General features: G+C 40.1%; 1 protein-coding gene and 1 long non-coding RNA gene across 28 annotated transcripts in view; one reads left to right on the top strand and one right to left on the bottom strand.

Moving 5' to 3' along the window:
- LOC145505033 (uncharacterized) overlaps window positions 1-13,469 on the bottom strand; it is a 58,143-nt gene extending 44,674 nt beyond the window's left edge. The window contains exons 1-2 of the long non-coding RNA XR_014052723.1: window positions 13,339-13,469; window positions 606-693 (exon numbers count right to left, since the gene is read on the bottom strand). This is a non-coding gene — a long non-coding RNA (uncharacterized LOC145505033). The remainder of the gene's footprint in view (window positions 1-605; window positions 694-13,338) is intronic.
- A 462-nt stretch (window positions 13,470-13,931) lies between these two features.
- Window positions 13,932-19,814, top strand: part of HOOK1 (hook microtubule tethering protein 1) — a 208,102-nt gene continuing 202,219 nt past the window's right edge. For 11 of the 27 annotated variants that reach the window (XR_014052717.1, XM_081486660.1, XM_081486662.1 and 8 more), the window contains exon 1: window positions 13,932-14,379. Coding sequence is in view for 17 of the 27 variants with exons in the window: in XM_081486660.1 (XP_081342786.1) it covers window positions 14,317-14,379 (63 nt within the window). In the remaining 10 variants the exon portion in view is untranslated. Of the gene's footprint in view, window positions 14,574-19,814 lie in introns of all 27 variants that reach the window. The other 16 variants (XM_081486661.1, XM_081486663.1, XM_081486658.1 and 13 more) reach the window with 6 other exon arrangements.

The following is a 19,814-nucleotide window of genomic DNA, read 5'->3' as shown; positions in this document are numbered from 1 at the left end:
TAGTGTTTGCATGGAATATTTTTTTCATATCTCTAAATTTTCAACCTAGCTTACCTTTGAATGTAAGGTGAGTCCCTTATAGATAGCATATGATTGGATCATGTTTTTAGAAACCGCTCTGCCTTTTTGTACCTTTTGGTTGAAGCTTTAGTTTCATTTTCCTTCAAGGTAATTACAGATAAGGGAGGATTTCTATTTTGCATAGCTTCTCTACATGTCTTATGTCTTTTCTTGTTCCTCAACTCCATGACTTCCTTCTTTCATGTTCAATACGTATTTTTTAGTATACCATTTTGATTCCTTTCTCTTTTTTTCTACACATTTTAAAGTTATTTTCTTAGCGGTTGCCCTAGAGATTGCAAGTAGCATTTTGATTCATAACAATCTAGTTTGAATTAGTGTCAATTAAGCTTCAATTATGTAGAAAATGTTTGCTCCTATACAATTTGATCCTCCCTTTATGTTATTGTCACGTTACCTTTTATGCATTGTGTACCCATCAACATAGACTTATAATAATTATTTTATAGGAAAAACAAGGAGTTATAAAGTAAAAATACATTAATACTGACTTTTTTACCTATGTAGTTATCATTATTGCTCACCCTATTTGTTTTTCCTTTCCTTTCTCCCTTCCCTCTTCATTTGTTCCATTTTCCTTTGTCTCTTCATTCCTTGTTTCTTACTTCATTTCTAAAACATTGGTTGAAAAAAAAGAAAGTTGTATTTTATTATTATTTTAAATTGGCACACTAATAATGTCCTTAGTAATTAATCATTTCCCTTGTCTTTGACACTCACATGGTGTGTTACAAAATTTATTTGCTCTTTTTCATATGCAAGTTCAGCATCCCCAACTAGATGGCCAGCATAGTAAGAGTAGATACTCTGCCTTATAGCTCTCCACATTTTCAGTGTCAAAGGAAATGTTCAGAGATCAAATTGCCAACATCCATTGGATCATAGAAAAAGCAGTTAAATTCCAGAAAAAAACATCTACTTAGGCTTCATTGACTATGCTAAAGCCTTTGACTATGTGGATGACAACAAACTGTGGAAAATTCTTAAAGAGATGGGAATACCAGACCATCTTACCTGCCTCCTGAGAAATCTGTATGCAGGTCAAGAAGCAACAGTTAGAACCTGACATACAACAATGGACTGGTTCCAAATTGGGAAAGGAGTATGTCAAGGCTATATATTGTCATCCTGCTTATTTAACTTATATGCAGAGTACATCATGCGAAATGACGGACTGGATGCAGCACAAGCTGGAATCAAGATTGCCAGGAGATATATCAATAACCTCAGATATGCAGATGACATCACCCTTATTGCAGAAAGTGAAGAGGAAATAAAGAGCCTCTTGATGAAAGTGGAAGAGCAAAGTGAAAAGGCTGGCTTAAAGCTCAACATTCAAAAAACTAAGATCATAGCATCCAATTCCATCACTTCATGACAAATAGATGGAGAAATAGTGATGGACTTTATTTTCTTGAGCTCCAAAATCACTGCAGATGGTGACTGCAGCCATGAAATTCAAAGATGCTTGCTCCTTGGAAGAAAAGCTATAACAAATCTAGACAGCATATTATAAAGCCGAAACATTACTTTGCTAACAAAGGTCCGTCTAGTCAAAGCTATGGTTTTTCCAGTAGTCATGTATGGATGTGAGCGCTGGACCATAAAAAAAGCTGAGTGCCGAAGAATTTATGCTTTTCAACTGTGGTGTTAGGGAATACTCTTGAGAGTCCCTTGGACTGCAAGGAGATCAAATCAGTCAATCCTAAAGGAAATCAGTTCTGAATATTCATTAGAAGGACTGATGCTGAAGCTGAAACTCCAATACTTTGGCCACCTGATGCGAAGAACTGACTCATTGGAAAAGACCCTGATGCTGGGAAAGACTGAAGGCAGGAGGAGAAGGGGACAACTAGGATGAAATGGTTGGATGGCATCATCGACTCAATGGACATGAGTTTGAACAAACTCTAGGAGTTGGTGATGAACAGGCAAGCCTGGTGCTGTCGGTGGGGTTGCCAAGGGCCGGACATGACTGAGTGACTGAACTGAGCTGAACTGAATAGAAGGTACTTAACGTGTAGTTATTGATATCCTAGATATTCTGCCTCCTTTCTTCAGACAGGGAAACTATTATCCCCATTTACAGTGAGAAAACTGAGAACCGAGAGAATTCAGGAGTTGACCAATGTATTAATAAGAAGAGGAGACAAGCGTGTTCTTGTGGGCTTTGTTCCAAACCTTGTTTTTCAGGTAACTTGCCTCAGTTATCTCTTACAAGCCTTCAACAAGCTTCCCCACCACTTGAAGGACTTCTGGCAACAGGCAGGACTTGTAATAAATAATCCAACTGAGAAACATTCAATTTGAGATGCCTATCTGTTCTTTTTGAATTAACATGGAAAGCAAATGAAATCGAATTGTTTCCCACAGACTTCCTGAGCTCTGGAAAAATGTTTGAACCTTATTCTCAACTATAGGACAGTATTTGTGAGGATGGCTATGCATGCAAGTCACAGCAAACAACTTCAAGTGAAACAAGGTAAGCAGCTTGACCATAGTTTACTCTGCTTCAAACCTGAATTAGGCGAAACTTGCCTTTTTAGCTCATCAACCTCCTTGCTTGCCTTAGGGAACAACTTAGGGTAATAGAAGGCACAGATGAGATTTTTCCGGCCAAACAAAAAGGGTTTTAGTTCTAGGCTATCTGCTACACATATTACAACTTTGAAGAAGTTACTTCCTCTTTTGTAAAAATAAGGATTGTTGTAAGGATTATTTTAAATTGTTTACACAAATGTTCCCAGAATAGAAGTAATTGATACTCGCTTTCTTTCTATCCATGAACCCCCTCTCTTCACTTTATCCAGTGTCCTCATTCTCTCTGCTTCCAATCTCTTATAAAATATACAAGCTGATAAATACTTTCACCCTGACATGTAAATGACTATTATGTTCCATATTTTAGTTTTTACAGGGATGCATTATTTTAACACAGAGCTAAAATCTAATGTTGAAAACACAAAATTATAATTAAGAAATGTAACCCACTTTGGTCACAGAAATTCAGCCCTACTAAATACCATTCTCCATGGCTCCCCATGTAGCCAGGGTTTCTGTGAGAAATGACTGATGTCAAGATAGGGACAGGAAAGTACAAAGGGAACTTGGAACTTCTTGTGTAGAGAAGTGCATAAAAACAGAAGAGGTATGCAGGAGGGACACAGAAGCCAACTTGAAGGGGCTCCTACTGGCTGAACTTGGGACAGTTTTGTTAGGGGAAGCACACTGACTGAAACCGCCCACCCTGGCCAGGCACCATAGTAACCATTCACATGAGTTGTTTTATGACAGGAGATCCTGTTAAGGAATACGGAATAAGCCACCACCAACCGGAAGAGTTCGGGAAAGGTCGAAAGGAGACACCGCGTGTCTGTCCACTTCCCAGAATCCCTCTCGCTAGCATCCATCTTGGCTGAGTGATGCGTGCGTCACCAGGAAAGACTCTGAATTAGAATGATTGGCCAAAGACCACCCGGAAACTAATCCCATCACCATAAAACCCGAGACTGTGAGCCACGCGGCAGAGCTGTTCTCCTGGGTTCTCTTACCCCACTGCTCTCCACCCGGGTGCCCTTCCCAATTAAATCTCTTGCGTTGTCAGCACGTGTCTCCTCAGACAATTCTTTTCCTAGTGTTAGACAAGAGCCCACTCTTGGGGCCCTGTAGGGGGGCCTCCCCCTTCCTACAACAGTTTGATGACTAAAAAATAGTGACGAGGATTAATTGTATCATATTGAATAAAAACACATTTATGAGTCCATATTTATACTTTAAAAAGTTAAAAGTGGGTGTGGGGATAAAAGGAAAGGTGTTTTTTTTTTAACAAAACAGTGTCAGCTAACAGATGTAAAAAGAATGATGGAAATGGAAAAGCACCATTTTGTGATCACTATGGTAGTAATCAATTCAGGCAATAACTAATAATGGATCCTAAAAGCACTGGGTGACAAACTTTTGGGGAACCATATATTCACACAGTGTCAAGTTACTAAGTAACTACAATGGAAAAAAATCTTGACAATGGAGAAATCTGGTGGATACTATCTAAATTATAAAATTTAACATCTCCCATAATCAGACGATCCAACGTCACGTTCCTGCCAATGTGATACACTCACCGAGTTCATATATAATCTCTGCTAAAAATGGTTAAACCAAATCTGGTCATGAAGAGACAATCTGACAAATGTTACTAGACTGGGCCATTCAAAAATGTTGTCATGAAATCACACACATACACATGCACACAGGCTAGGGTACTGACTTAGATTAAAGGAGACCAAAGCAACTTGGAGACGCAGGAGACGTGGATTCAGTTCCTGGGTGGGGAAGATCCCTTGGAGGAGGAAATGGCAACCCACTCCTGTATTCTTGTCTAGGAAATTCCCTGGACAGAGGAGCCTCATGGGCTACAGTCCCTGCGGTCAATGAGGATTCCAGAGGGAGAAAAATAATTAAGGACAATTGGTTAAATTTAAAGAAGGAGTGTAGGTTGAATGGCTTCCCAGGTGGCAGAATGCACCTACCGATGCAGGAGCCTCAGGATTTGTGGGTTCTATCCCTGGATGGGGAAGATCCCCTGGAGGAGGAAATGGCAACCCAAACCAGTATTCTTGCCTGGAACGTTTCATGGACAGAGGAGCCTGTTGGGTTACTGTCAATGGGGTCGCAGAGAGCAACCGAGCACACACGATTGAATAATAATATTGTATTGATGTTAAATTTCCCAAATGTGATAATTATAGGTGGTTATGTAAGTGTGTGTGTTAGTTGCTCAGTCGTGTCTGACTCTTTGCCACCCAATGGACTGTAGCCCGCCAGGCTCCTCTGTCCATGGGATTTTCCAGGCAAGAATACTGGAGTGGGTTGCCATTTCCTTCTCCAGGGGATATTCCCGACTCAGAGATCAAACCTGGGTCTCCCGCATTGCTGGCAGAGTCTTTACCATCTGAGCTACCAGGGAAGCCAGCCAGGTTATGTAAGAGAGAATTCTTATTCTTTGATGATTTAAAGGGAAAGGGTAATTATTTTGGTTACTACTGAAATATATATGCAGAGAGAATGAATATTGTGACTATAATCAATAAAAACAATTTGAACATAAAAAATACATCCCCAATAGTAGACTAGTTATTCAGTCCAAATAGCCAACTTAATTATTGCTGAGAAAAATCAAGTGATGTTTATAAGAAAAATCATATTTGAAATAATAAATCAGACTCATCTTCAGATAAGAAATGTCAAAAGCTTGATCCATTCAAGGTCTCTCAGTCACGTGTATAGTCACTAGCCTTCAGTCGCAGATTCTCTAAAAGCAACAATTAATTTCACTCATCTGGATATGATGGCCTCACTTGCTTCACAGTGTTTAACAAAAAGCATCTTGACTGCCTGAAGACATATTTCAGTACCAAGGGACAATACAAAAACAATAATGACTGAAGAACTGTATGTGCTATATTTTATTCTGTAATGGTTACCTTAAAAAAAAAAAATCAGTTCTCATCACAAACCACACACAAACACCAAAGAACACAAGGAAATTTTTGGAGATAGTGGCTAGGTTTAGAACCTTGATTGTGGTAATGGCATGATGGGTATTTGCAGATATTCAAACTGATCAATATGCATATGTTAAATGTGTGTAAATGTTTGTATATCAATTATACTATAATAAAGCTTAAAAAACAGTATTGATATCCCTTAGTAGAAGTCTCCTCTTCACATTTGGAAAGAGATTTTTTAAAGTATGCAGCTTATTCATGATCAGTTTCTTCATCTGTAAAATGAAGACTTAAAGTGTTACCTACCTTGTCAGTTTGTTAAAGATATTAATAAATGAATTGGCAAAGATGAAGCACTTTGAATAGTGCTTAGCACCTAATAACTACGCCATAAATTTTAGCTGCTATTACCATTGTTGCTGTTGTAGGTCTTTATAGCCTCAGGACTAGATATCTTCTTGGTTACCAATCATGTTCATACCAAACACTATTCAATCATGAAACCCTATACTTTAATGAAATGTGCAGTTTCTCTCTTTACTGTATAAAAATAAGCCCTGATCAGTTTTTAAATTTATGTTTGTTTTGTTTTATTTTTAGGCTATCTGGAAAATATTTCCAAGTCACATTACAGAGTATTTATTTATTTGGTTAAATCATTTCAAAAATTTTATTAACCTTAATTGGACTTCTAGGTCTTTCCTATAGTTGCTCATGTTAACAAAGCCATCACATGTCTTTCCTGGCCTTTCTGTCTTTATTTTTATAGCATGACTTGTTATGGCTCTTGATTAGGTCGCCCACCCTCTTCTTTTGTCCTTAATTTCCTGATAAATTTCTTCCTTCTAGCACTTTGGTATTTTAAGTCACAGTATTTAACACACGGAGGGTGAACAGGTATATCTCCTCAGGCAAAAATCACTTTCCTTATTTTCAATTGATATACATGTGGAGGTTTCAGAGTACCATGTTTAGCCATAATGGTTTCAAACATAGGTTTTTCAAGCTATAAAAAGATATAAGCAGTATTTCTAGCACAGTGATCCCTGTCATCCTTAGAATGATTATTTCTGTGAACCTTGTCTCGTGAATGTGATTTTTTTCACTTTCCATTTATATGGTGTAAACTAAAGAACTTATTTTTAAAATATTAATCTTCAATACCCTTGAAGACAATAGGAGGTACCTTGGATAGTTATACTGTAAAGTTAGATTTTGCTTGCTTTTTAGAGACAAACATCTGTGGATTAAGTGATTAGCCACTATGTGTCAGTGTTTAGATTTTATTTTAAAAATCTGCTTACATGGATTAGAAGGATTTTTGTATAGAAGAAACAGGTCACCAACAGAATGAGGAGTGGAGATCAGCTCTTCTAACAGAGTGTCAAATGATGACATATCTTGTGATTCACTTAGGGAAGCTGAGCCAGAAAGCAAATGATTTGTATGTTTAAGTGATACTTTAGGTTGGTTACATTATTATCAATACATTTTACTAAATATTTATTTTTGTTACCTGTTGCTTTTAGGCTTTTGAAATATATACCTTGCTATTAAATTTTTTTCTCATCTTAGTTCCTTGTGTGTGTCAGTCGCTCAATCATGTCCGAGTCTTTGTGGCCCTATGGACTGGAGCCTGCCAGGCTTTTCTGTCCACGGAATTCTCCAGGCAAGAATACTGGAGTGAGTTGTCATTTCCTCCTCCAGGGGATCTTCCCAGCCCAGGGACTGAACCCAAGTCTCTTGCATTAAAAGCAGATTCTTTACCACTGTGGCACCTTAGGGCAAGATAAAATAATCAGGTTCAGCTTTATTTGACCTAGCTTTGGAGTGTGTTTAAATATGCTTAGTAAATGAAATGGTGATATTCATTTTCACTCAATAAGTGACAAATTGATCATTCTTTCTCTTCGGTTTAAAATACAATTGATAATATCATCCTACATTGTGATTTACCTTTCGTAACTTTTATTTCCCCAGGCACCCCAGTTTTAAATTCTCTGAGGCAGTATTTGTTTAGTTATTTGACACCAAGTCTCTATATGAAATTATAACTGTTTCTATACTCTCTTTCCATTTTGGTGCCTTCTCAGGGCAAGAACTAAGGGTGTCAGCGTTCTTCCTCTGGGACCATTTTAACTTTGTGGTTATGATACTATTGCTCCAGGTGGGGTTACTTGTCCAGGCTTTTCTGAACCAGGCTTTACCATTCTGAGCGATGGCACCCCCACCTCCATCTACATGACTGTGGGCACGGCTGCTGTTCAGATGTGATGCCCAGATCCCAACACGGGGGAGTGCTGTTCACAGACAGCCATCAGCCATTGTGAACTGCCTGGGCTGCCATGCCACCTTTCCAGGGTAGCCCATATCCAAAGACTATGGAGGCATAAGGATTAAACTCCTTTCATTCAAACTCAGAAAACTCAGGAGCATCATCCCAGCTTCAGAGCTCCCCGGGGGTTGGTTGGAACTATCAATAGGACTCCATCTCAGCCTTCTTTCTCCCTCTACTCACTTCTGCTTCCTTTCCTTCCCTTCCATGGCTATTATTCCCAAGAGCACTTATTTTATAAAGTAATTAAATTAATTTATTTATTTATTGCCTGTACTGGGTAATATTGAGGCTCATGGGCTCTTTGTTGCTGTGCATGGACTTTCTCCAGTTGTGGAGAGCAGAGGCTATTCTCTAGTTGCGGTGACTGGGTTTCTCATTGTGGTGGCTTCTCTTCGTGCAGAGTGCAGGCTTTAGAACACACAGACTTAGTAGTTATAGTGTATGGGCTTAGTTGCCCCAAGGCATGTGGGATCTTAGTTTCTGGACTAGGGATCAAACCCCTGTCCCCTGAAGGCAGATTCTTTTCCAATGGACTACCAGGGAAGACCTTCAAGAGCACTTCTTAATAAACCTCCTGAATGCTAATCTTCATCTCCGAGTCACTTCTTGCAATTTTTTTTCTTATAAATTTAAAATCTTTTGTATTATATCTGTATATTCATCAGTGACAGTGACGCCTTCACTCTTGATCTGAACTAAAACGTGAATTTCATTGAAATCTTAGAATAATCTCTTTTGGGGTAGCACAACAGGTTAGTAATCATACTGATTTTAAATACTGAAATAAAATGCACTTAAAAGCAGTTTTATTAAGTGATATAAAATCTCTTAAGTCTATAAAAAGCCCCAGAAGCAATAGTTTCAGTAACATGTAAGTCTCCAAATGATCATTATTTTCGTAACAGGAGTCAGTTCCTGGCCAAGGTGAAGTAGTCCCTTTTATACCCAGTGGGAAGTAGTCCTCATCCCTGATCCATTTTCTCCAGTTTCTTTCTCAGTAGTCACCAGGTGTGAAAATACCTGTGGGGATGACTCCCACTGCGTGCTCAAGTCAATTCTGTCCAAGATTGTCTGATGAAAATGATAAAGCTCACCTGTGGTTAGTGTTTGGGGTTGGTCTTGCGGTCTTGCTTCCCTAATGCCAGTACAGTATTTAATAGAGTTAGGCACTTGCACCAACTCTGATCACAGGCCTAAGAACTAGATGCTATTTTAAAATATAGATTTTCATCATCATTTCTCTTCCCTGGGAGTCTACCTAGGGCTTGTAAACCTCCTTTCCCAGGGTGTGGACACTCTTATTCCAAAGTATCTCCCAGATACTACAAATTGTCACAATATAGAAATGTCTCCTGTTGTAGTCAGCTGGTTATAGATCTAGATGCTGATTGGATGTAGGATCTTGTGTGTAGGGGCCCAATAATTTGCTTCAGGAATGAATGCTTTGCTGGGGAGGTCCACTGGGTTGTTTGCTGCTGATATGGTCACTCTGCTAGAATGGCTGTTCTTTCTGAATGTCTAGATCTGTGCCTGTTGAGGCCAGGGTTTTCTTCTAGCTGGTGTCCACCCTCACCATTCAGTGTATCTACATATCAGCAGGGAAAATCTTAGACTTCTCCATTTTTTCACTCCATAACTTGTACAGGCGAGGCACAGACATACTCTATCAGTAGAGACGTCTACAGTTCTTTTTAAGGTACCTAGTTAGGGCTTTTCTCCTTTTATCACATATCCATCCACTTAGAGGCCAATTCAGAGCTTAAAAATCTCATCCTGATCTCATCTTTCTCTTTTAGAATTTTTGGTTTTATTTTTAAAAGGTAATATTAGCTCAGTTTGGTAAGAGAGGAAAATTTAAAAATAATCACTGTGAATAACCTCTACCAAAATTTTAACGTATCTTCTTTCACTGTTTTTTTAATGAGTGCAAACACACACACACACACCTTAAGACATACATGCAGTGTAAATAATAGTTATACTAAAATAGATTTAGCAACTATCATGAGCTAGGAGTTCTGTTATGCATTTTATATGCATTTGGTATTCACAGCAACCATATGAGTTTACATGGAGGGAATTGCTGTTTTTGATTTTGTCTGCAGGCCTCCATATCCCCTACTCTATCCACACGGGGCAACCAACCATTGCATGATTTCAACTTGGGTTTACAGTCCTGGTAGGGCAGCCATCCTAGGTACTTCATCTTCTTCTGGCAAAGGATTGGACAAGTATGTCATGATAGACCCACTAGACGAAGGCAATGGCACCCCACTCCAGTACTGGTGCCTGGAAAATCCCATGGACGGAGGAGCCTGGTAGGCTGCAGTCCGTGGGATCGCTACGTCGGACACGACTGAGCGACTTCACTTTCACTTGTCCCTTTCATGCACTGGAGGAGGAAATGGCAACCCACTCCAGTATTCTTGCCTGGATAATCCCAGGGACGGGGGAGCCTGGTGGGCTGCTGTCTATGGGGTCGCACAGAGTCGGACACGACTGAAGTGACTTAGCAGCAGCAGCAGACCCACTAGATGCTCTTTCTCCAACTTGAATCTTGAAAAAAGACTTGAAACCATTTTTATCACATTCATCTGGGTGGCACTCTCCTGAAAAGACTTGTTATAACTTTTGCAACCTAGATCTGATGAGCTGCTCTGAGACCTGCCCTTTCCCACGTGGAGTTCTTCAGATTTTTTCTCTGAATCATGAGATTTTGTACCCTTGCAATAACATTTTAATAGTTACCAGTTTAAATTTCACCTGCTTACCACCAAAAAAAATCCCTAATCAATGTAGAAATGCACAGAAATATATATTATTTGAGTTTATAGAGATTGAAATTGGGGATTACTGAAATTAAGTGACTTGCCCAAGATCATCCAGGCAATAAGTCACATCAGGTATCTAGAACACTAAAGTTTGAACTTAACTTTTTAAAAAAATTTTATTGGCATATAGTTGATTTATAGTAATCTGTTAGTTTCAGTATACAGCCAAGTGAATCAGTTATACATATACATATGTCCACTCTTAGATTCTTTTCCCATATAACCTTTACAAAGTATTGAGTGGAGTTCCCTATGCTATACAGCAAGTTCTTATTAGTTATCTATTTTACATATAGTAGTGTGTATATGTCAATCCCAATCTCCCAATTTATTGCCCCCCTTTATTCCTTGGTAACCATAAATTTGTTTTCTACATGTGACTGTACTTCTGTTTTATAACTAAGTGCGTTTGTATCCTATTGTTTTTAGATTCCACTTATAAGTGATATCATATGATGTTTATCTTTCTGTGTCTAACTTAGTTCATTCAGTATGACAATCTCTAGGTCCATCCATGTTGTTGAAAATAGCATTATTTCCTGCTTTTTATGGCTGAGTAATATTCCATTGTATGTATGTACCACATCTTTTTTATCCATTCCTCTGTTGATGGACATTAGGTTGCTTCCATGTCCTGGCTATTGTAAACAGTGCTGCAATGAACATTAGGGTGCATGAAGCTTTTCAATTTATGGTTTTCTCCCAGTATATGTCCAGGAGTGGGATTGCTAGGTCATAGGCATAATTTTAATCAACTTTCTTTTCAATCTCTCTCTGTTCAAACACTTAGGGGTGGTGTGTGTGTGTGTGTTTGCATTCTTATATATATTCTTCCACAGTTGAGATCTAACCATATTCAAAATTTTAATTATTTTCAGTTCTTTAGTTTGTCTAATGATAAAAATCACTGTAGAAAATTTCAAAATTATTGTCAAGTACAAAGAGGTAAAACTTACCAACTATTTCAAAACCTGGATCTCATCATTATATTACTATTCATTTCTCTCTCTCTCCCAAGAGAGCCACACTGTATGTACAGATTTGTATCATCACTTTTTAATTTTAATATTATTTTGTAAGCATTTTCCTGAGCAATTAAACTTCTTTCAAAATATTTTAAGAGCTACTATATATTTTATTGTATGGATATATCATAATGTAGTTAATCATTCCCCTTTCAGATATTTAATGGCTGTTTCTTTTTTCTGCTTTGATAAATAGCACTGCAATCAACAACTTTGTTGGCATCTGATTATTTTCTTAGAATAGATTCTGGAAGTAAAATTGACTTAAAGGCTTGAACATTTTAAAGATTCTTGATATCCTCAAAAACTTTTCAGAAGATTGTACCAATTTATAATTCCATTGCTAGTGCTTAACAGGTAGTTTTATCCAATTCTCCAAATATGGCTGCTGACTTTTAGAAATGAATGCCAACAGTTGGAAAACAACAGCCTACATTGTATTAGGCATTTCTTTTAACATCATTTTTTTCCCCCTGGCCCAATGTAATGCAAGATAATCTTATAATTAAAAACAAAAATTTTTCTAAAATGCTTGTTCCAGTTGTATATGAAAGTGCACTTTACTCTATTCAACATTATTTTGTATTGTTTTATTTCAATGATTCATGTTTTACACTTTTCTAACTTTTCAAATTTGAAATATTTCTTTAAATTCACAATCATGTCCTTCACATATTAATATTTTCCTATTGAATCTAGTTTCATGAACAGAACTGGGCATCTATTCTCTGCTTGTATAGATCCCAGAAAGATAACTCAATTGCCCCTCAGTTGCCCCTTCTTAAATATTTCCAGTAGTCACTAATGTGGCTCTTAGTGACATGTTCTCACACACTCCTAAGCATATATGATTGCAGTAACTCATATTTGCAAAAGAGGTTTTCATTCATAAAAATCTTCCACATCCAGTATCGTTTTTGCCCTTATGAGGTACCCAGGGGAGGTTAGTGTCATTCTCATCATTTTAGGAAGGTGGAGGCTAGGTTCCACAGGAGAAAACTGTCAACATTGCCAGTGAAGAGTAAAGTCAAGACCCAGACCAGGTCTTCAATTCCTAGATCTTTTACTTTTCAGTAAGTCATATTACTAGTGTCGCTAGTGTACAGAAGTATAAAATGACTCCACACAGTGTAAGAAAGTTCTGGAATAATGTTAAGGGACTCAATAGCAAATGCATGTACTCTATTTTTAGAATGAGACTGATTTAAATCAGGGGGCTTTTAATTGCAGTGATCAGTTTTAAACATTCAATGTTGAAACATAAAGATGCAATAATATAAATGAGCCAGCTGCATTTTTACACAGGGCATGAACTGATGAGTTTATGAATGAGTGATGAAAATCAAGCAAGAGTAATAATATTCCAGCCCAATTCAATAGCCTAAGCTATATATCAGTCAGTATCTTAGTTTCCAATTTTACACCTCCCTCTCCCCCATGAACATTTTGAGAAAATACAGGTTTCAACCGCTCCAGAAACATAAAAAGCATTGTACATTGATATCTTTCATATTTTTTTGAAAACTTACAGATCATTTCGTTTTTCATTTTCCTACCTGAAAATGGCCTTCCCTTTTGCCTCATTTAAAATAAAATTGTCCATGGTTTTGTGATCTTGTGCGAGCTTATTTGATTTAAGCAGCTTTATAGTATTTTAGCCCATAGGAAAAAAATTTCTTTGCCATATCTGCAAATTAAAATATCCTTTTCTAATGAGCGCCTAGAACATTAGCTCTCCCTCTCTAGATGGTTTTTATTCACTGGTAGGATCTATCTCTGAAGACGCTGTGGAAGCAGGCTGTCGGTCTCCACAGGTGTAGCCAGGAGCTGCCCTACTCGCAAGGAGGCGGGAAGATGCCTGGAGTTTCTCCTACACATTCCTAGGCTCCCGTGGCCACTTCTGCCCTTAGTGCTACGCGATAGTCGACCTCACTAACGCCCCATCGCGCACGCGCACTCATTGCCCCCCGCCCTAACTGCACCTGCCAGGTCATAAACCCCTTCCCACCCGCTCGAGCTCTCACTAGGAGGCTCAGTCTTGTCTCACGTTGATTGGTCGAAGCCCAAGAGGGTGCGTCCAATCAGCAATCCCTCCTGCTCAACCAATTCCCGCTCTTCCCGCCCCCTCCCCGCCCCACCCGTCCCTCTCAGGCACCTATCTTCTTTGTGACTGGTGCGCGCCCAGGTCACTCAGTGCGGCAGGCCGAGGTGTGCCGGAGTGGGAAGGAGGGGCGGGAGGAGGGCGGGGAAGGGAGGGGAGGGGAGGGGAGGGGGCGGGGCTCAGGTGCCTTGCTGCGCAGTCCGGGCCAGAAGCGGGAGGGGGCGAACTGCGGAGCGGGGCGGGGGCAGCGGCGAGGAGGGCGTTACGCCGGCGACGTCGGCCGCGCGAGGCTTCGCGCGTGAGCGGCGAGGGCACTGGGCCTGGCTACCGAGCTTTCCTGGCGGGCGAGCAGGTCCTCGACGCCGGCTCCTGGGGGAGCGCGGGGAGGAGGGAGGTGTCGGCGTCAGCGGTGTAGTCGACGGCGGTCCTGGCCATGGAAGAGAGGCAGCCGCTTCCGCAGTCCGAGCTGCCGCTGTGCGACAGCCTCATCATCTGGGTGAGTGCGAGGGGGCGAGGGGGGCGAGGGGCCGCGGCGAGTTCCTGGGGCAGGGGGGTGCCTGGTTCTCGCAGGTGAGCCTGCGGAGGAGCGAGGGTCACCTGCGCCCCGGACTCCGCGCATTGCCCTCCGCGTCTCCAGTCGCCCTTGACCTCGAGAGTGCCACCTGCGGGTCGCGGGGCAGGTGTGCGTAGGTGAGTGAGTGTGCGTACGTGTTTCTGTCTTCGCTGGCGGGAGGAGGAGGGTAGAAGGAGCTGGGAATGGGGGTGGGGGAGCGGGAAGGAGGACACTCGTCTTACCGTCCTGATCTTGCTGCTGACAGCTGTGGCGGGAGCCAAGCGCCCATCCGTTTACTCCCCGCAGGCCCGTTTGCTCCCCCTGCTCTGCGCCCAGGCCCTAGACTTTCTGGACCACCGACACCCTTGCCTTCCGTCTGCAGAATAGCCTTCTCATAGAGACCTTTATGCTACTTGGGAGTGAAGACCCACCCTCTGAAACCTCCGTCCCACTGCAACCACCTAGCTCTAATTTGGACGCAGGTGGCAAAGAGGTGGTTTTAGTTCATGGGTCAGTGCTTCTCCCGGACCCCAAGACATCCGTTTTCGTAGAAGCCTCTTAGAAGAGATGTTTCCACGTATATATATCCTGCGTGGATCAGAAGATATGTTGGGGGTGGGGCGCTCGTATTCTCTTTTTCTCACTGGTTCCCCTCCTCTTCCAATGGACAAGCATTTTCTTTAAAGAAAAAAACTTGGCATTTTTGTTTGCACTTTATCCGCACTTGGTAGTCCTGTTAATTTATATTGGGTTTGGACAGACAGGATCTGTCCTCAGTATTGCGATCAACAAAAGTGTCTCACCTTTTGGAAGTGCTCAGCGATCGGAGAGAGCTGGCATTCAGGTGTGGCTTCTAATCTGTGTTGGGCAAGTTTGACGCTCCATGGTCCACAAGGCGCAGTCAGTGATGCTCACCCCTAAAGCAGTTGTTTAGTTTTGTGTCGGGGAGTGTGTGTAGATGGAATGTAAATAGACTAGATTAGGAGGCAGTAATTGATGAATTTCTCTATCTCTCAATGCATGTAATTCAAACGAATGAGAAATCAGGGAACATTTCTAGCAGTATGTGAAGTCTCTTGTAAATAACCGTAATGTAAAGCTACCTTTACACTTTGGAGGTAAATAGGTTTTACTCTAAGTAAAATGCAAGCACCTGGAGTTTCTGAGTTAAAAGCAATTGGCTGACTGTTCACCCATATTTTCACTTAAACTTAGTATGGAGTTTAGATGCCATATTTAAGGTTGTCATGAAACAAGGCAGTTACTTCTAATGGTGTGGTTTTAGTAAATGACTAATTAAAGGGTGTTTCCTAATCTGTTGCATTGTTGCTCTAAACATCTGACTTACATAGTAAACTTAGTCTTTATGATGCCATTGACTTATATGAGGGTTGATGGTGAAGTATAAGATTTTCATGAATTTTATTTAAAAATTTAAAATATTTTGTGACTATATCCATTCTTTTAATCAGTATTAATAGTGAAGTTCCTACTTTGTATAAGACACTGAGGAAGAAAGATACCAAGAATAATCAAAGAATCTTCCATTTTAATTGGTGTGGTAGGTAGATCTGTGTATTTTTTATAATGGAAGGCAAAATTCCTTAAAAACAGTAAAATTTTTATTTTATTTTTTTTCAGCTGTGCCATTCAGCGTATAGGATCTTTGTTCCCCCACCAGGGATGGGATTGAACCCATGCCCCCTGCATTGGGAGTGCAGAGTCTTAACCACTAGACCTCTAGGGAAGTCTCATGTGAAAAAATTATTTAAAAACATAAGGAATAATAATAGATGACAGAGTATAATCGGTTGTTTGCTTCTCCAGTTCTCTCTCAGGCTGCTGAAACAGTATGGAGAAAATGGAATTAATGTGCAGACTCTTGCCTCTCAAATGCTGCTATAGCTAAATCCTCCTGTTTCCATACCCAGCCCAGCTTTATTGTTAAGATTAACCATACAGTTCCTCTCACATTTCTCTTTGCAAACCTTAATCAGTATCCTGTTTGAGCCCCAGCCCTTCTCCCCATCAGTAAAGTGACCTCCTCCTTATCTTTGGCTCTGGCTCTAGATCCACACCTTCCACCTCGTCTAAAACTTTGCCTTGTCATTTATCCCCTGTAGTGTCTATTTTTTCCTTTCCATTAGCTCCTTCCTCACTATATGTAAACTTGCTCGAATCTTCCCTCTCCTAAAGAGAAAAAACAGAAAGCCACCACTCTCTATTGAACCACACTGTATCCCCCTACTTTCCTTCAGTCATATTTCTTTCATTTTTAAATACTCATCCTTTATCCTTTTTGAACTTTTATTTACACCTCAGCCCACTGCACTTGAGTTCTTTTCTCTAAGGCCTTCCCTTACTGGGTTTGGCAAACTGGAAACTTATATTATCCTTATGTTAATTGATGGTTCCTTTGTGAAATTATCTTCTGCCTTAGTTTCTTGGGTTCTTGCCTCTAGGCCTTTCTTTACTTCTTTGGATGATTCTCAGAGAACTTTGCTGATTGTCAGCTACCTCACTGTTAGGGTTAGCTTACCTCTCCAACTTTCTACAAACTGCCCTCATGCCATGCTTCTCTGTGCCCCCATGCTGCATTGACTTTCTTTAGGAAGATAAGCATTTGTGTGTGGTTTTTTTTTTTGGTTGTTTTTAATTTTTAAATGCATCACAGCTTTTTAACTTCTCTTTCCTCTACTTTGAAATATCCTTCTTCTAGTTCTTTCAGTGGCTGATTGACTTCTTACCATTCGATTCTTGGGTCTAGTGTCATCTTTCAGAGACACTCTGTGACAGTGAGTGATGTACCTGTATCCTACTCATATCCTGTTGTAATCTGTTAACCCCTTTTTGTTGTGTCTGTAAACACTTAACATTTTCTGAAGTCATCTTGTTTGCACTTTGGGGACAGAGCCCTTGCCTGACCTGTTTTCTGTTCTGTCCCCAGGAACAAAAACTGACTAAGATCTCTAGTACAACACTGCATCAATTGATGATAGTAAATATCCTAGTCTTGGTCCTGATCTCGAAGACTAATATTTCACCATTGATTATTTCACCAAGTACTTGGGATACATTTTTAACTGTTTCATAGAGGATTGATGAATTTCAACACGTTGAAATCAGGAGAAATGAGTTTTCAAGACACAGCGAAGAACCCTTAGAAGTAATGTAAATGGTATTCTTTGATGATAGATTGAAAGATGGTAATGGAAGACACGTTTGCCATGATATCCCTGGACTCTTAATGTGTTCCCTGCCAATCTAAGTAATGTTAACCTTTTGAGAGGAAGTTGTAGGAGATAGAAGTTAAAAAAAAAAAAAAGAAGAGAGAACACAGCTGCTAGTAAACCGTGTTCTTTCAGTGCTGCACATTGTTCTAGGACAATAGAATCATCCTTAACAGAGAAGTCACCAAGAAAAGTTGGTTAGGTGAAGAGGTGCCTGTTTTGGCAGTGTTTTAAAAGTTACATTTTATGATTTGGAACTCACCTTAAAATAACTAATTCTTCAAAATGTTATACTGTTACTGCTGCTGCTGCTGCTGCTAAGTTGCTTCAGTCATGTCCGACTCTGCACAACCCCATAGACGGCAGCCCGTCAGGCTCCGCCGTCCCTGGGATTCTCCAGGCAAGAACACTGGAGTGGGCTGCCATTTTCTTCTCCAATGCATATAAGTGAAAAGTGACAGTGAAGTGGCTCAGTCATGTCTGCTTTGCGACCCCATGGACTGCAGCCTACCAGGCTCCTCCATCCATGGGATTTTCCAGGCAAGAGTACTGGAGTGGGGTGCCATTGTGCCACTTAACAAAAAAAACTTAAGGGCTGAAAGATAAATTTGGCATCATTTACATGGTGGACAGAGTTCGAGGTATGTGTGTGAAGATGAATTTAATTCTGCCTCTTGGCTCTGTGACATTTGCAGTTTTAAAGTCTTTGGACTCTAATTTCACCAATAAAAGTAGAGTGTTGGATGTGCCCAAATTACCAAAAAAAAAAAAAAAAGCACGGTTGAATCATTTTTATAAAGATCTTAAAACTCAAAGCAGTGATCCTCTTTCTGAAACGAGCAGCTGGAGGAGGAGAATTTGAGACCAGAGTTGACTCAAAGTTGAGTTTTTGTTGACTTTCAGTCGTGAAAACCCCTTTTCTTTCTTGATTTCTTTGGCATTTATATTGAAGCAGTTCAAGAACAGCATTTCCACATTTCTGATCATTTGCTTTATTTAAAAATGAAGAAGGTAAGATGCTATTTGCCAGAGGACTGTGTTTAGAGATGGAAGCCCTGTCTGTCATTTTTGGGTCACTCACAAAGAGACTTCTGCCTCTTCACCTCTATGAAGAGTAGTCTGAAAGAATACATTTTCTTTTGTCCTGCTGCTTTGGCCATATACCCTGCACTGGGCTTTATAATTTATTCACATTTCTTGGTTATAAAGTGTTTCAGTTTAGCCAAATGAAATGACATTCTCTGTTACCTATTTTGTAACTAGTTTAAAAGCTTACAGGAAATACTTTTCATGGCTGTAAAAAGGAGAAATTGATCTTAATTTGGGTGTGGTGGGCCTCGAGGCACTCAGTGTATTTACTCCTTTTACATACTTCTTTACTATTTTGCCTAATATTCTGTGTCTCATGAAATTGTCTTTTTAAAATCACTAATCATAACCATTTTATAGAAACTTAATGATGTAAAGTAGGAAGGGTTGAAAATGGAAGTCACATTTTACCTGAAAGTATATGATTATCTTCCTTTGAAAAATGCCCTAAACCCTTGGGTTTTTCTTCCTTGTACTTCCACTCAACTGCAAAATCCTTTTTACCGTGTATTTTAAATATTCCATGAGTTCACACTGTCCTCTCGGTCAGTGTTACTACGGTAACTCACCTCAGCATCCCAGGTTATCAAAAAGCCCATTGCCGGAGCCTTCCAGCTGACACAGACATAAAGCTGTTCTCTCTCATTCTCCGTGTCACTCTCACTGCCGTCCACAACATACTGAAGATGTCTCTCCCTTGCTACTCTTCAGTGATTCTTCACCACCCAGAGCAACAGTTCTAAAAAAATGATGCTCATAACAATCACTTGGGGATTTTCTGATTTGTCTGGAGATTCTGATACATGTTGTCTTAGACTCCACACTTTGAGAAACCCTGACTCACAGCTAATGTGCTATAACAGCTGTTGAATTTGTACCATGTGCTAGACACAGATCTAAGTACACTGTGTTTGCTAATTTATTTAATTCTCACAACCATCTTGTGAGGTAGAAACTCTTCTGCTGTTTCCCCATGATATAGATAATACTCTGAAGGTTAATTCCAAGTTTCTTACCATGGCCCTTCTGAGTTCTAACCTGTGCCCCTTGGTTGTTGCC

The sequence above is a fragment of the Giraffa tippelskirchi genome, chromosome 5, assembly GCF_054371585.1.
Source record: "Giraffa tippelskirchi isolate mGirTip1 chromosome 5, T2T-mGirTip1v1.2.pri, whole genome shotgun sequence".
Taxonomy (NCBI): Eukaryota; Metazoa; Chordata; class Mammalia; order Artiodactyla; family Giraffidae; genus Giraffa; species Giraffa tippelskirchi.
Note: the sequence above shows the minus strand (reverse complement) of the source record. Positions and strands in the feature narration are given on the sequence as shown.